Genomic DNA, 14,977 nt, shown 5'->3' with positions numbered 1-14,977 from the left:
ATCACTTCATAAAGCCAGGACTGGTTCTCTGTGCTTGCACATATGAAGCATTTACAATTTTAGAAACTGCCTTTTAGTTGTAGAAGGACAACATAACTCTTTGTCCTTTTCAATACCCCATTGGGGGTAGCTCTACTTTTGGAAACCCCTCCTTCTCTCCCCCTTCTCCTTCCTGTCTTTTCTTTCTCTTTCTTCTGCTTCCCTCCCCCCTTAACCCTGTTACCTCTTCTCGCAGCTAACCTCCATTGTGTTTGGATAGCATAGTCTATCTCTAGTGTTGTAACTAGGCTGTAACTCAGCAGTTGGATGACTACGGTATCCTACTCTTGAGGGACTGTTGAATGTATATTTTGTTCAGACTGAGTCTATATACATAAGTTTGACCCTTGAACAACAAGAAGTCATAGTCTTATTTCATTGAATTTAGTTACACAGATTGTCAACTGATAGGTCATGTACAGCTAGTTTTATTCCCTTACCTGTATTATACATAACTCAACACAATAGTATTTCTTTATATATTATTTGTTATGCTATCTGTTGATCTTTTCAATAAAAATATTTGAACCAGAATCTGGCTTTTAGTTTGGTCCCTCATTCTTACAATACTTTTTAAGAATTTGTCTGTTTGGTGATCTTTTGATTGGCCTTCTTATGTGGACTTGGCTGATGGACTGAAATAGCACATGCACTGTTAAGACTTTCAATGAAAAAAGAGAAGGATTTTCTAGGTCCACTCCTAAACAGTCCAAACTTCCCCTGGGAATCATGGCATTTCTCAAAAATGAAGACCAAATGGGGTATTTTTCTTTGAGGGTTTGTTCACATGTGTGGAAGTGTGTAGATCAGAGGGGAACATGCAAGGAAAATGAAAAAACAGTAGTTTTGCTTGCACATGATTGGATGATAGAAATCAGCAGAGCTTCCCTTCATTTCAGATCTTCCCCTCAAATCTACAGCGACTGCACTTCCAAATGCACTTGCAGTGCACAGTGGATTTGCCTTTAGTTTTACTTGGAAAAGGATGTGTTGTATATGTGATACAGCCTAGAAAGCATTAATGTGTCACAGAGTAAAATAATGCGTATGGTAGGAAGAAATTTGATTGTTTACATTGACAAAAAGGCATTTCAGAAATAATTATGAGGGTCAAATGAATGTTGATAGGTTGTTTGGATACACAATAGGTGTGCAAAATGTCAAAATAAATATTCTAAAATGAATAAACATTCTAGAATTAAAAATCTAAACTGACAAGCATAATTGTAAGCCATAGCACCAATGGAAATGCTTTCATTCAGTTAAACATAATACAAAATATATAAGAACATACCAATATATCTGCTGGAGAAGTTAAAAGTTAAAGTGGATCTAAAGGCTGAAGGTTTTTTACCCTCTTACATGCTATACATGATGGTAAAAAATCTTCTGTGTGCAACGCCCCCCCCCCCCCAGCCCCCCAGTCCTTACCTGAACCTCCTCAGATCCAGTGATGCTCACGATAACCTTAACTATAAGGGGACTCTACTTCCTCATTGGCTGAGACAGCTGAAGGAGCCCATTGGCTCCCACTGCTGTCAATCACAGCCGGTTACCCAAATTGGGAGAGAACAGTGGGTGGGGCCAGGCTACGGCTCTATGTGTCTTATGGATGCATAGAGCAGTGGTTTAGGAGCGAGCAGCATGCAGCGGTGCCCCCAGGGCAAGCAGGTTTCTCTGGGAGCACTACTTAAGGGGGAGGAACACCGGCGGGGTACCTGAAAAGAAGAGGATCAGAGCTGCTCTGTGCAAAACCACTGCACAGAGCAGGTAAGTATAACATGCTTTGTATTAAAATAAAATAAACAAAAACCTTAATATTATTTTAAATAAAGGAAATACCAGTTGGTTGCATATGAAAGTTATGTATGTCATTAGGTATTTTCCAAACATTTGTTTGAGCTGTGAAAAGTCACTTGAGGTGGTATTGGAAAAGTTCAGTGACTTTGGGTAATTGTTGCTTTTATTAAAAAATATTTAGAATGCAAAGGATGGGTACCAAATGGTCACATTGTGCATGTGACCTTTAAGATGAATGTATTATAGTCATGTAAGATTAATGTATTATGGTCATATTATGGGCAATGTATTATGGGGTAGCAAAGTTATAGTTTCTGTGGCCCAAGGGCCATGGTTCCCATTATGTACTGGCCAGTTTCTTCCCCATAATAATTCCCCATAACTAATTACATACATTCTCCTGTTATTTAGGATGTATTTACAACATTTATAGAGTGGGAGTTGATATTATACTGTATGTTCATTAAAGCGGAGTTCCGGGCACAGAAATGATTTTTTGCTGAACATACCCCCGGGACAGTCAGGGCTAGCACATTCCACAATGGCTAGCCTCTGATCTGTCCCGGTTCGCACTTACCTTTTAGAAGAAATACTTACTTAGAAAATTTCTTCCACAGTGTTTCCATCTCTGTTGTGGGCAGCTGAAGCCGGCGCGGTCCTCTTCTCTGTCTTCTTCCGCGTCTTCGTGTCCCAGAATGCACTGCACCGGCCCCTCTCGTCACTTCCGGTGCGGCGCCGCATTCCTAAACAGCTTCTGGGCATGCCCAGAAGCTGTTTAGCAGGGGAATGCGGCGTCGCCCGGAAATGACGAGCGGGGCCGGTGCCGTCGCATTGATTCCTGGGAGCTATGACGTTTAGCTCCCAGGAATCATCGCGAGGCAGGAAGTGACAGGGTGAGCCGCGGCTCCGAGGGAGGAAGCAGTCAGAGGTGAGTATTTACGATCTTCAATAAAAAGGTGAGTAAACAAAAAAAATAAAAATAACTATCCAATTCCTTTTCAGGTGAGCTCTACCTAGCGGAGGGGCACAAAAAAAAAATCATTTTTGTGCCCGGAACTCCGCTTTAAGCTGCCAAGTAGTCTGAAAGGCAGACTTCAATTTTACAATAACATGCTGAAACTATGTCAGGGTGATAGCCTACCTTCTTTCTATGCTATTTAAAGCTCTATAGTCATCAAAATCCCAGACTTTTTAATATTTTCAAATCTCAAACTGTAAATATGTAAGCCAGTGCAATCAGCATGAGTACAGACAGTGTGCATTCTCTAAGCCTAATGCAGTCATTCCCACATGCTATAGAATAGGAGATGTTGCATAACACAGAATGATATAAAAAGAGGTTAAAGCTACCTTTAGTACTCTTCTCTGAGTAATTTAAAAGGCAAATTATTTATAATATTTAATTTTAGCATAGTCACAAAGATAACATTAGGAGTTCACAGTTTGCTTAAAGTTGCTCTTCAATCCTGCAAATGCTCAGCTAATTTAAACAAATCTAAATATGATAGGACTTCTGTTTTACATAGACTTCCTCTTTACGTAATGTCAACTTATTGTTATTTTCGCATTGTAGTTAAACATGACCTCATGAATTAGCAAAGTACTTTTAAAAATGATTACCAGAAAAAGGAAAACTCTTCTGAACAGTCAATTGGCAGGCATAGTTGCTTTTATGACAGCTGCAGACATCTAATACATTAGCAACGATGATGTCCCACAATCCCTTGCTCTGTTCTGTGTTTTGTTAAAAAGTTCTCCCTTTCCTGTTCATGGTTTGAAAACACTCTCCACATTTTGTTCCCTTTTCAAAAGAACTTTTCACTTTTTGTTCAACATTTGGAAGAGTTCTTACATTCCATCCATCATTTGGAAGAATGTTCCACTATATGTACATCATTTGTACAGAGTTTCTAACTTTCTGTTGCCTGTTTGAAAGAGTTTTCTGCTTTAGTTTTTTTTTTCATCCATAGAAAAGTTCTTAACTCCCTGTTTATTATTTGGCAATTTGTTGATTTCCAAAAGATCTCCGCTTTCTGTTACTCAATGGCTCACCAAGTTTAGCATTTCATAAACTGGGTATATTTGTAAAGTACAAAATACACCAAAACCATTAGAAAATACAGAGAAACTATTCAGAAAAGTCTCCCCTCTGACAACTCTGATTTAGCCAGTATGCAAACTAAACAAAATTCATGAATTATATCATATTTTAGAAATCACATGAATAAATATGAGACCAAACCATACCAAAACAATGGCAGAAATCCATTTGTACATTTATAAATAAAGATCCATACTTTTTATTTAAAACCATGACATTGTGTTTAACTTTTATAAATATCACTAGATTTCCTCTCAATTTATTTGTACTCATGAATATATTTCAACAGACAAACAGTTAGACAAATCAAGTATAAGCACAGAGATGTAAGGTCAATTTACATGTTAAGTGGATATATTTACCTACTAGTAAAAAACCCATATATTTACATGAATAATGAACAGGCTTCATTTAACAAATCATAAATCAGACACTGCAGATGCAACAGCATACACAAGTGCTACATGCAGATGGAACATGCTTCCTTGTTAATCATAAATCATTGATGGTGTATGCAAACACATTCATGATAGTTCATTGAATGTTTTCTTTATCTCTTATATGACAAGTTACTATCCACTAAACAGATAGGGAATTGCCGTTTTCTAAACCAAGCAATTGGAATTGAAGAGTAGAAAATGGCCTTTTAGCTATCTGGTACTGAAAGCAATTGACCCTCATTAAAAGATAAATTGAGGAGACTCCACTAATTGATGTAAAGTACTAAAGTGCTTCAGACTCTTAGAAAAATGAGTGTGGTTTCCAAGCCATCACTTTAATCAGCTATTTTTCAAACACTGTATAAATAGGTCTATTTAAAAAGTGTTCACTGATATCATTCAATTGTGGTATTACATATCCTTCTTCTTGTACATTACCTTTTTTAAAATAAAATGTGTGCAAAGGCAGCTGCTCCACTTTGACATCAAATAACAAATACTTATTGCTTGTCATTAACCAAAAAATACTGTAAACATGTTACTGTTTTAAAATTCACTGCTTGTATGACTAAAAATGCAGTCCCTACGAGGCACATTATTAAACTCTGCTAAACCTTACGTTCCTTAAATCAAGCATCTACTGTATCTTAGCATGTGCCTACTGAAACTGAAGATAATCAATCCAGATGTGTTCAGATGCCGGTCAAGGTTTTTTTCTTTTCAGATTAAAATTGTAACAGCTAAACCACATCAAGGCCGACGTGAAATGTTTGATAAGCTATGTGATATTTTCAGGGAGCAAATTTAGAATAATATGGAACACTGAAGTCAAACTAGAGGCCTTGGTCCTTCCTTTGACTTGTGAAGCTTACCACATCTCTTACTCTGCCCTTGTAGCCCAGAACACAAGCAATAACACCTAGGAAATGTTATATTATGAATTTGTTTTTGCTGTTCACAAAATGTCTTCTATTGCTCTTTTGGTCACATTTAATACAATCCAATTGTATAATTGCCCTTAAAATTAACATAAACTATTTAGTGTTAGGGTCTGTTAGTTTAGCTATTGAATGAATTGGTTTGATTGACCTTCCCAGTACATTGTTGCTAATAAATCCAGAGAAGTGGTTGGCCATCTTTCAAACAGCCAGAGTTTATACAGCTGAACATTGAACAGCTTCTCATATCTTGTTACATGGTAGTGATGCCACTGTGTGCACTTTTGGCTATGATCAAGTGTAGTATCTCTTCTTAATAATGTCAAGTAGGGGTGCTGCACAGTCATTCTCGCTTTTTACACAGTGCTTCTGTTGGTATAATGGGGGTCCTAAGAAGCCCTCCCAAAGGAAAGCAAATGAGTGTGAGCAATGTAAAGTGTGGGTTAGAAGTTCTCCCTTGGTGTGAAGGGAAAAGAGAGGCCCAGTGACTCCTCTTTTGAGTGGTGCTACCTGATCTGTCCTTGGGTTGGTAAGGCAGAGAGCCCATGGTGTCAGTGCCCCCTGGAAGTTCGTCGCCCCAGGGGTGCTCATAGTATCCCTTGGGCGTGGGAAACCTACTGTGAGAAAAAGCACAAGGCCAGGTCATCTAAGCTTTTGTTCTGCACAGCTCTTCCTTGGGCTAGGACTTTTTGCTAAGTCTAGGACAATTTTTGCCACCAGGCTGCAAGGCCTAGCCAATGCACCTGCACTCAAACTATTTGTTTAATTTTTTTTTCTCCCTGTTTTGTCAATGGAATTTTTGTCTGTATTTATTTTTCTCACTTGGATGGAGGGTGTGGGTCCTCAGGCCTGCACTAAAATCCAGGAGGAGGATGTGTGACCATAATGTTCCTTCCTCCCCTGAATCAGGTGATATCTCTTCGGGAGCGCCTCTTACCCAGTACTCGTTGGTTGGCTTTGGCTAACCACGATGAAAGGGGTCTGTCAGACCTTTTGGCTTAGTAGACCAAGTTGAGCCTTGCTCTTGTCAAGAACCTTGTGCCACGGTGGGCTCAGGGCAGAATCCTATCTTTTGGAGAGGTAAACAAGAGACACACCCTTAAGTGCACTTTTTGTGTGTTTTTTTTCACTTGCACTTTTTTTACACAGGTGTTTTGTTTTTGAGCACCACAGCAAGTAAAAACAAAAAGAAGTATACATAATCTAAATGTAAGGTAAGCAGATGTAAGTTTAATTTTTAAACCTACAAAAAAAAAGTTTAATTTATCATAAAACAACAATTGGTGTTTTTACAGCCAAACATATAATTACTTACATTGTTCAGGTGAGCAAGCTCAATCTCTACCAAGGCATCTGTAGCTTTTGGCTCTGGATGGATAGTAACTACAATGATCTTTGAATTCACTACTGTAAAATTTCTGGAAAAAAAAACATTTTTTCAAACATTATTAATGTATACAATTCAAATGTAATTCAAATTTAATGCAATGTATGCAAAGCTTCAATTTGACTATCTTTCTTAAATCAGAGCTCCATCCTTCTCTGGCACTTTTTTTCAGTGGAGAGCAGGTACCTGCCTTTGACAGGTACCCGCTCTTACCTCCTAGGCGATCTGAACAGAAGTTCTCTCCCTCTCCCTCCCCGAAGTCGTCTGGGACATGTTGCAGGTTCCAGAAGGCTGCGGGACCATTCACAATGTGCAGCATAGCGGAAGCATGAGCAGAGGGCACCTGGTTGTGACAGCTTGTGGCTTCACAGCCAGGTGCCCACTGCTTATGCCCACAGTTGAGATGTCAGCACCAGGGAGCTAGGGTGAGCACATTGCTGGATCCTGAGCAGGGAGAGTTGGTGCTTATTAAAAGTCAGAAGCTACAGTTTTTGTAGATGCTGACTTTTAATAAACACAAAAATGACTTGAGCTCCTCTTTAACTTGCTAAAAATATTTCTCTTTACTAAGTATATACATTGTGTTGCTAAAATTCCCTTCACATTTAAAAATCCAACTTCAATTATTTGTTTTCTTTTTGTAAAAGTAGAACCTGTTTTTATTGCTTTGCCCCTAATTATGAGATTTCCCCCTCAGACATGTCACTGTGACACAACATGATGTCAGAGGAAAACATCCAAAAACAAGGCAAAAACTTTATCTTTGGCAGTTGTCATTGGGACAGATGTTAATGATAAAAACTCTCAAAAGTGGAATTTGCACTATCAATCCTGGTAACTGTTGCTAAAACTAAAAAGGAGAGAAAGGGCTCATATCTCCACAATGCATTTTATTTTTATTAAAAAGGGCAATGAGCCAAGACATACAATAGCTTACAATAACCAGCTAGATATCATTACTTTGATCTAGTCTGATTACACATGTTTGTAGGTTTGCTTTTAAGTGATTGATTGGTTCCTGTATAATGAAGCCCCCCCCCCCCCCTTTAGACCTTAGGTAACATACACATTACTTCAATGCACAGCAACACACCATGCACAAACAAACTTGTGTTGAAGTACACCATAATATGTGGTAATGCATTACTGTATATGGAGGTGCTCTATGTTGGAAAAATTATGCATGTCTGATTTTTGGTGCACTGTGGTGCATTGGCAGCCCATTAAAAGAATAAAAAAGACCCTAAGCAAGCTTAAAATACAAAAGAGAGACCTAAACCTTAAACAACCTATTACAGGAATTATTTTATTATCATTCCAAAGTGTTTTATAATCACTACTAACCTGTTTGACCATGTGCGTAATATACATATATTCTATCTTTTGTATAGACAGTTATTGGAAGAACCCCTAAAGAAGCACACTGTCATTAAAGGAAAACTGTATTGAGAAATATGTAGTCTCTTTTTACAGATCTCCTCATCTAAAAACACTTGTTTTTGCCTAGCTTCCTTACTTTAAGCCAACATATCAGGAGTTCTGACTTAACTCTGACTTCACTGGCTGCCTACTCATTTAGCGCAAGTGACTCGAATATTGAAGCTAGAGAAGACCTGGAAATCCGTTTTTTTAAATGAAGGTCAGAAATGGCAGTTCCACATTTTTCTCAAAACATGCTTTCTGTAAAGAAAACTTGAGCTTCACCTATGCAGGGCAAAATTAGAGGTGTGTTCAGGTGCCCCCCTACTCAGCTACACATTCCCTCACTTCCTTTACTGCCTACTGCTCCATTTATCTGCTAGGAGAAAGAAAAGGTAGCCTTATGTAAGTCACGAGTCGCTGCAGTCAGAGCTTACACGTGGCTGAGGACTGTCTCTTCATGTAAAAGCACATGGCAAATCACTAAGCAGTGGCGGCCTGTGCATAGGGGGCGCCAGGGTGCCACCCCCCCCCCCTGAAAAAAAGGAAAAAAAATTACAAAAAGAACAATAACGTTTAAAAAAAATCGCGTTCGCCAGCCTATGTGGTGGCTATGGGGGGGGGGTGGGGTTTATGACCCAGAAGAGGCATCGATTGGCTGCCTTCTGGGGGCGTAACCTGGGCGCAGGTCATTGCACTAGGACACCCCCACTTTCGTGATATCCTGGCTGTGATTGGTCCAGTCTCCAGCCTGGACCAATCATCATCCAGGACATCCGATTGTGACCCCGCTGACGTCGCAATGGGGGCGGTGCCGGTGCGTGCATCAGTCACTCACCGTCACCGCCCGGTCAGCTTCCCTCCGCCGAAGAGGAGTCCAGTCCGGAGAAGAAGCCGGCGGGCGCTCACCTTCCCGCCGCCTGCCGCAGAAGAGGCCGAGAGGGAGAAGCGCCACTCACCTTCCCGCCGCCGAACGAAGAAGAGGAGAGGGAGAAGCCGCCATGACTCACAGGTAAGTGCACTGCTCTCAGTCGGGCATGCAGGCATAGCTCTGCATTGGGGACATGTATACTGGTGGTCACTGGCTGCACTGGAGGCACGCACGCATAGCTCTGCATTGGGGACATGTATACTGGTGGTCACTGGCTGCACTGGAGGCACGCACGCATAGCTCTGCATTGGGGACATGTATACTGGTGGTCACTGGCTGCACTGGAGGCACGCATGCATAGCTCTGCATTGGGGGACATGTATACTGATGGTCACTGCACTGGAAGCACGCACGCATAGCTCTGCATTGGGGACATGTATACTGGTGGTCACTGGAGGCATGCACGCATATCTCTGCATTGGGGACATGTATACTGGTGGTCACTGGCTGCACTGGAGGCACGCACGCATAGCTCTGCATTGGGGACATGTATACTGGTGGTCACTGCACTGGAGGCATGCACGCATAGCTCTGCATTGGGGACATGTACACTGGTGGTCACTGCACTGGAGGCACGCATGCATAGCTCTGCATTGGGGACATGTATACTGGTGGTCACTGGAGGCACGCACGCATAGCTCTGCATTGGGGCCATGTATACTGGTGGTCACTGCACTGGAGGCACGCACGCATATCTCTGCATTGGGGACATGTATACTGGTGGTCACTGCACTGGAGGCACGCACGCATAGCTCTGCATTGGGGACATGTACACTGGTGGTCACTGCACTGGAGGCACGCACGCATAGCTCTGCATTGGGGACATGTATACTGGTGGTCACTGCACTGGAAGCACGCACGCATAGCTCTGCATTGGGGACATGTATACTGGTGGTCACTGGAGGCATGCACGCATAGCTCTGCATTGGGGACATGTACACTGGTGGTCACTGCACTGGAGGCACGCACGCATAGCTCTGCATTGGGGACATGTACACTGGTGGTCACTGCACTGGAGGCACGCACGCATAGCTCTGCATTGGGGACATGTATACTGTGGTCACTGCACTGGAGGCACGCACGCATAGCTCTGCATTGGGGACATGTACACTGGTGGTCACTGCACTGGAGGCACGCACGCAAAGCTCTGCATTGGGGACATGTACACTGGTGGTCACTGCACTGGAGGCACGCACGCATAACTCTGAATTGGGGACATGTATACTGGTGGTCACTGCACTGGAGGCATGCACGCATAGCTCTGCATTGGGGACATGTACACTGGTGGTCACTGCACTGGAGGCATGCACGCATAACTCTGCATTGGGGACATGTATACTGGTGGTCACTGCACTGGAGGCACGCACGCATAGCTCTGCATTGGGGACATGTACACTGGTGGTCACTGCATTGGAGGCACGTACGCATAGCTCTGCATTGGGGACATGTACACTGGTGGTCACTGCACTGGAGGCACGCACGCATAGCTCTGCATTGGGGACATGTACACTGGTGGTCACTGCACTGGAGGCACGCACGCATATCTCTGCATTGGGGACATGTACACTGGTGGTCACTGCATTGGAGGCACGCACGCATAGCTCTGCATTGGGGACATGTATACTGGTCACTGCATTGGGGACATGTATGCTGGTCACTACATTGAAAGGGGGCATTTATACTGGTCACTATATTGAAATGGGCATGTACTGTGGGGTTTGGGCTAGGGGCCTGTACTGTGGGGTTTATGCTAGAGGGCCTGTACTGTGGGGTTTGTGCTTGAGTTGTTTGTGCGGGGTTTGTGCTTGAGGGGTTTGTGCTGGGGGGGTCTGTACTGTGGGGTTTGTGCCACTCTCAGTCCATGTATCCCATAATAGGATGTCTCTCACAGTATATCCCATAATAGGGCCCCTGTCCCCTATTATGGGATATACTAGTACTGATGGACCCCTTAATATGTTATATATTGGGAGAATTGGTTCACGCAAGCAAAATACAGGGGACAAAATGGGTGGAGTCTATAAGGGGTGGGGCTTCTGAGAAATGGGAGGGGTCAAAATGGAAGGGCAGGGTCTTGCGCCCCCCCATCTTAATGCTCCTGCATACCCACATGCTGAGGTGAGAAGGAAAGGTAAGCATGCGTTGCAGGGAAAGAGAGATTAAAGTACATCTATTGTATGACTTGCTTGGGCAAAGAGTCATTTAACAAAAACAAATCATGCCTAAAATCTCTAAATACAACTGAATTTATAAATGCTGTTTCTGGGGAAAACCTGAGGACAACAGATATTTTTGGAACCCTTTGCTGAGAGGAGTTATGTAAGTCTTTTTCAAATATTTTTTTGTGATTTTGACATAGGAAAACAATAGTCATATGGTAAGTAGAAAATTATAAAAAAGAACAAGGAAGTAGGAAGGTAAAAGAGTATGTACATACCTTATATAGTAATATAAGGATAGGAAAACATATTAATGTATGAGAACATAAATATTTGTTAAGTGCCCTTGAACACATTAGATTGTGTCTATAACAGCGGCTAACATCTGGTCTTGTCAAAAAGTAACTTGACTAAACTGAATTACTGTTTATTGAGGATAAACTATAGAGCTAGTATTCTTTAGACTCTCTCACATGATAGTATAAGCTCCAAAGGTAAATGAGGAGTGCAAAAGACATGGATGGAAGAGGGAGTTGTTTGGGTGGGGAGGAGTTAAAACTGGAGGGGAGTTGGACTCTATGTAGGTTGAAAAAGTACTGGAAATGTATAAGGGAGATGGATCATGGAGTAGTAACTAGTATGGATTGTAATCATAAATGTGTATAGCAGGCAGTTGTGAGGTATAGGGGAAATGTATAGAGACATATAGGAGGCCTAAGGATAGAATCATTTTTCAGGAGGGTAGGTAGAATGACTCTCCGCCTCCCAGACAACCCTTCTCGGTGAGGATACCATCCAGGTAACATCCAATTTCTTTATTATGGCTATGGGTTCAGGGATTCTTGAAAATGGAATCAGCATGCCCATGTGTGAGTGAATTTGGAGAGTTTTCTTTTGCAATGCTTATCAGCTCTTCCATATATACTGTTTATCAAATGTAACGGTACCAGTCTGTAAGTGCTGGGGAAATAGAGGTGCCCCACTTTTAAGGTATGCAGCGTTTTGCCACATTGACAAGGTATAAGGATTTGTAGTATGTGGATATTGGAAGAGAGGAATGGTGAAGTAAACATTGTGCAGGAGTAACATCCAAGATGTAGGTTGTTATTTTCATAATAGTTTCTTTAACTGCTTTCCAAAAGGTCTGTATTTTTTAACAGGACCAGCAGATATGTGGAGTTGTGTAAGTCTATTTAGGTAAGTAATATCAAAACATTCACAAATGTCCACTAGCAGCTAATAACAATGACTACCCTTATTCTAAAATTCAAAGCCGAAAAACAATGTAAAAGTAACAGATTTTTTAAAACTTGATAAAACTGAATTAAGAAAAAAATCCAATCACAGTTTACAAATAAATACATTTTTTATACATTATATCAGGGGTATGCAAACTGTGGCCCTCCAGATATTGCAGAACCCCAGGTCCCATGAGGCATAGCAAGACTCTGACAGCCACAAGCATGACACTCAGAGGCAGAGGCATGATGGGACTTGTAGTTTTGCAACAACTGGAGGGCTAGTTTGCATATCCCTACATTATATGTTTTGGAAAAAACTGGTCTTTTGATGGATCACTATAAGCAACTACTCTTGCTCATTTTAGTTTTCCTAGTTTTTTTAAAATGGCACCAATGTGTTTAATTACATCAATCATCTTGAAGTATGTATTCCCTTATTTGCTTCATGTGTATTCTCTCATTCTTGAAAAAAAAAAAAAATCTCTAATTCTATAATCCTGTTAGAGAAGCCTGAACTAATCTCAGATGATGGTGCTTCAGTAGTAGTGTAGCCTACGTGTATTTTTTTTTTTTAGTCCACAGCATGTTATCCTAATACCTTAATACTGGATTACATTTTAGTTTCAAATTGTATCTTTTTAACTGCTATAAATTCTCCCAAAAATGCTTACATTATAAATAATTTCTTATTAAAAAGAGATGAAGCATATGTTATCCCAACATGTCAAGTTGAGGACATCTTTAATTATACTTCTATTTCCTATTTAAGTATTACAAAACACAACACACACACAATCTTGCATATTTATATTCAACGCTGAAATAGAATGTAAATGTATGGTTATTAATATTAAGTTGTTCACTAAATAAAATCTAGCTAACACTTCCGGTTCCGGCGCCCATGGAGAAGGAGTGATCTCCTCGGCTCCCGCTGCACCCGCCGCTAATCTATATATAAATCCACGGCCGGAGGCCGTTCAGAGGGCGCCCACACACACCGTGACCCCCCCTACTGATCCGGAGACCGGAATGGACCGCTTTATTGAGCGCCAGCGCTCCCAGCCAGGAACTGTCACGGAGCGGCCGGAGACAGCCACCTCACACATAGCAGCTGACATGGCTGCGGCTGCACGGGCGGGAAGAGAGGAGGGGGGGAATCTCTCCCTGCCTCTCTCGCTTCAGCCTTGTCCCCTTCAGCCTACCACTGCTCCTGGAGGCGAACCAATGGACCCTGCCTATCTTAAAATGGCTGAGGCAGCGGCGGCAATTCTATCACCCACCATTAAAGCAACTATTGAAGCGGCAATGCACCAGGGACTGACACAATTACAAAAGGAGCTCTCAGCTCACAAGCACCAGATCCAGGAAGCTGAGCAGCGGATTTCATCCTTGGAGGAAGAAACCCTGATGAACAGCAGGGACTTAAATTATAATGACAAGGCTCTCCAGGCACTGCAAGATAAAATAGAGGATTTGGAGAACCGTTCCAGAAGGAACAACCTCCGTATTATAGGAGTTCCTGAGTCGGTTCAAGGGGAGGCGATCCACTTACTGTGCACTGAAACTATCCCGCAGGCTCTGGGCATGCCATCCCCATGTATTGTTGAAAGAGCACACAGGGTGGGAGCGCCAAACGAATCCCGGAAGAATCCACGACCCATCATAGCCAGGTTCTTAAACTATGCGGACAAGAACACTATCTTGCTGAAATTCAGACGGCAGCGTTCCCTGCAACTACATGGTTCCTCAATACTACTTTTTGCAGATTACTCCGCCGAGGTCTCAAAGCAACGCAAAGCTTTCTCAAAGGTATGCTCTTCCCTCTTCGATCAACAACTTAAATTCACCTTGGCGTACCCAGCAGTGCTTCATGTCACCTCCCCTGATGGAGAACGCCTGACATTCCACTTTCCTTCTGATGCGGAACATTTCCTCTCATCTCTCCCGTCACCGATGGATGACACCACCACCATCGCCAGGAAAGCTTCGCTCTCCCGCAAAGTGCAACTGACACCTCCCAAAGACGCCACTAAAAAAGGACGCTTTGGTGATCCATCCTCTCTGAGAGCCATCACCTGATCGCTGGACAACTCGCCCTCTTGAGGGACTTCGTCCACCTTCCTTGATCTCAAGGTTTCCTTTTTTCTCCCCGGATCATAAGTTTGCCCGACAGCTGCACGAGTTCTGACTGCCTACGGTACTACATCCCCTCGAGCAGCTATACCCACCCGATTACGGGCAAACTGGTTTGACTAAAGTTGTAGATTACTGTTATTCTGGTTTGTGTATCTGCATTGTTGATGGTGACTTGTATACTGTCTATGTTTTCCATTCATGGCCTCCTTGCACTAACAGGCAGAGCATGATAACTAGCCCCCTAGCGTGCCTCCTTGCCTTCATTGTTTGGTAACTTAGGCATTGGGGTTGTGGAGCCACCCTTGTTCACTCCCTTCCACATGGTGAAAAAAGTGAAGTCCTTACTTCGCGCTCCCCCGCGGGGACCCCGAGTCCCCTATTCCCCT

The 14,977-nt window shown here is 42.4% G+C and overlaps 1 protein-coding gene across 4 annotated transcripts in view; it reads right to left on the bottom strand.

Moving 5' to 3' along the window:
* The window catches only part of ADGRB3 (adhesion G protein-coupled receptor B3), a 1,221,611-nt gene that overhangs the window by 414,301 nt on the left and 792,333 nt on the right, over positions 1–14,977 (bottom strand). For all 4 annotated transcript variants that reach the window (XM_082251903.1, XM_082251901.1, XM_082251904.1 and 1 more), the window contains one exon: positions 6,634–6,736. In XM_082251903.1, coding sequence (XP_082108029.1) covers positions 6,634–6,736 — 103 coding nt within the window. The remainder of the gene's footprint in view (positions 1–6,633; positions 6,737–14,977) is intronic.

Source organism: Pelophylax lessonae, assembly GCF_965119305.1.
Source record: "Pelophylax lessonae genome assembly, chromosome: 3".
In the NCBI taxonomy this organism is placed as follows: Eukaryota; Metazoa; Chordata; class Amphibia; order Anura; family Ranidae; genus Pelophylax; species Pelophylax lessonae.
The sequence above is the reverse complement of the archived record's forward strand: the minus strand, read 5'-3'. Positions and strand labels throughout refer to the sequence as shown.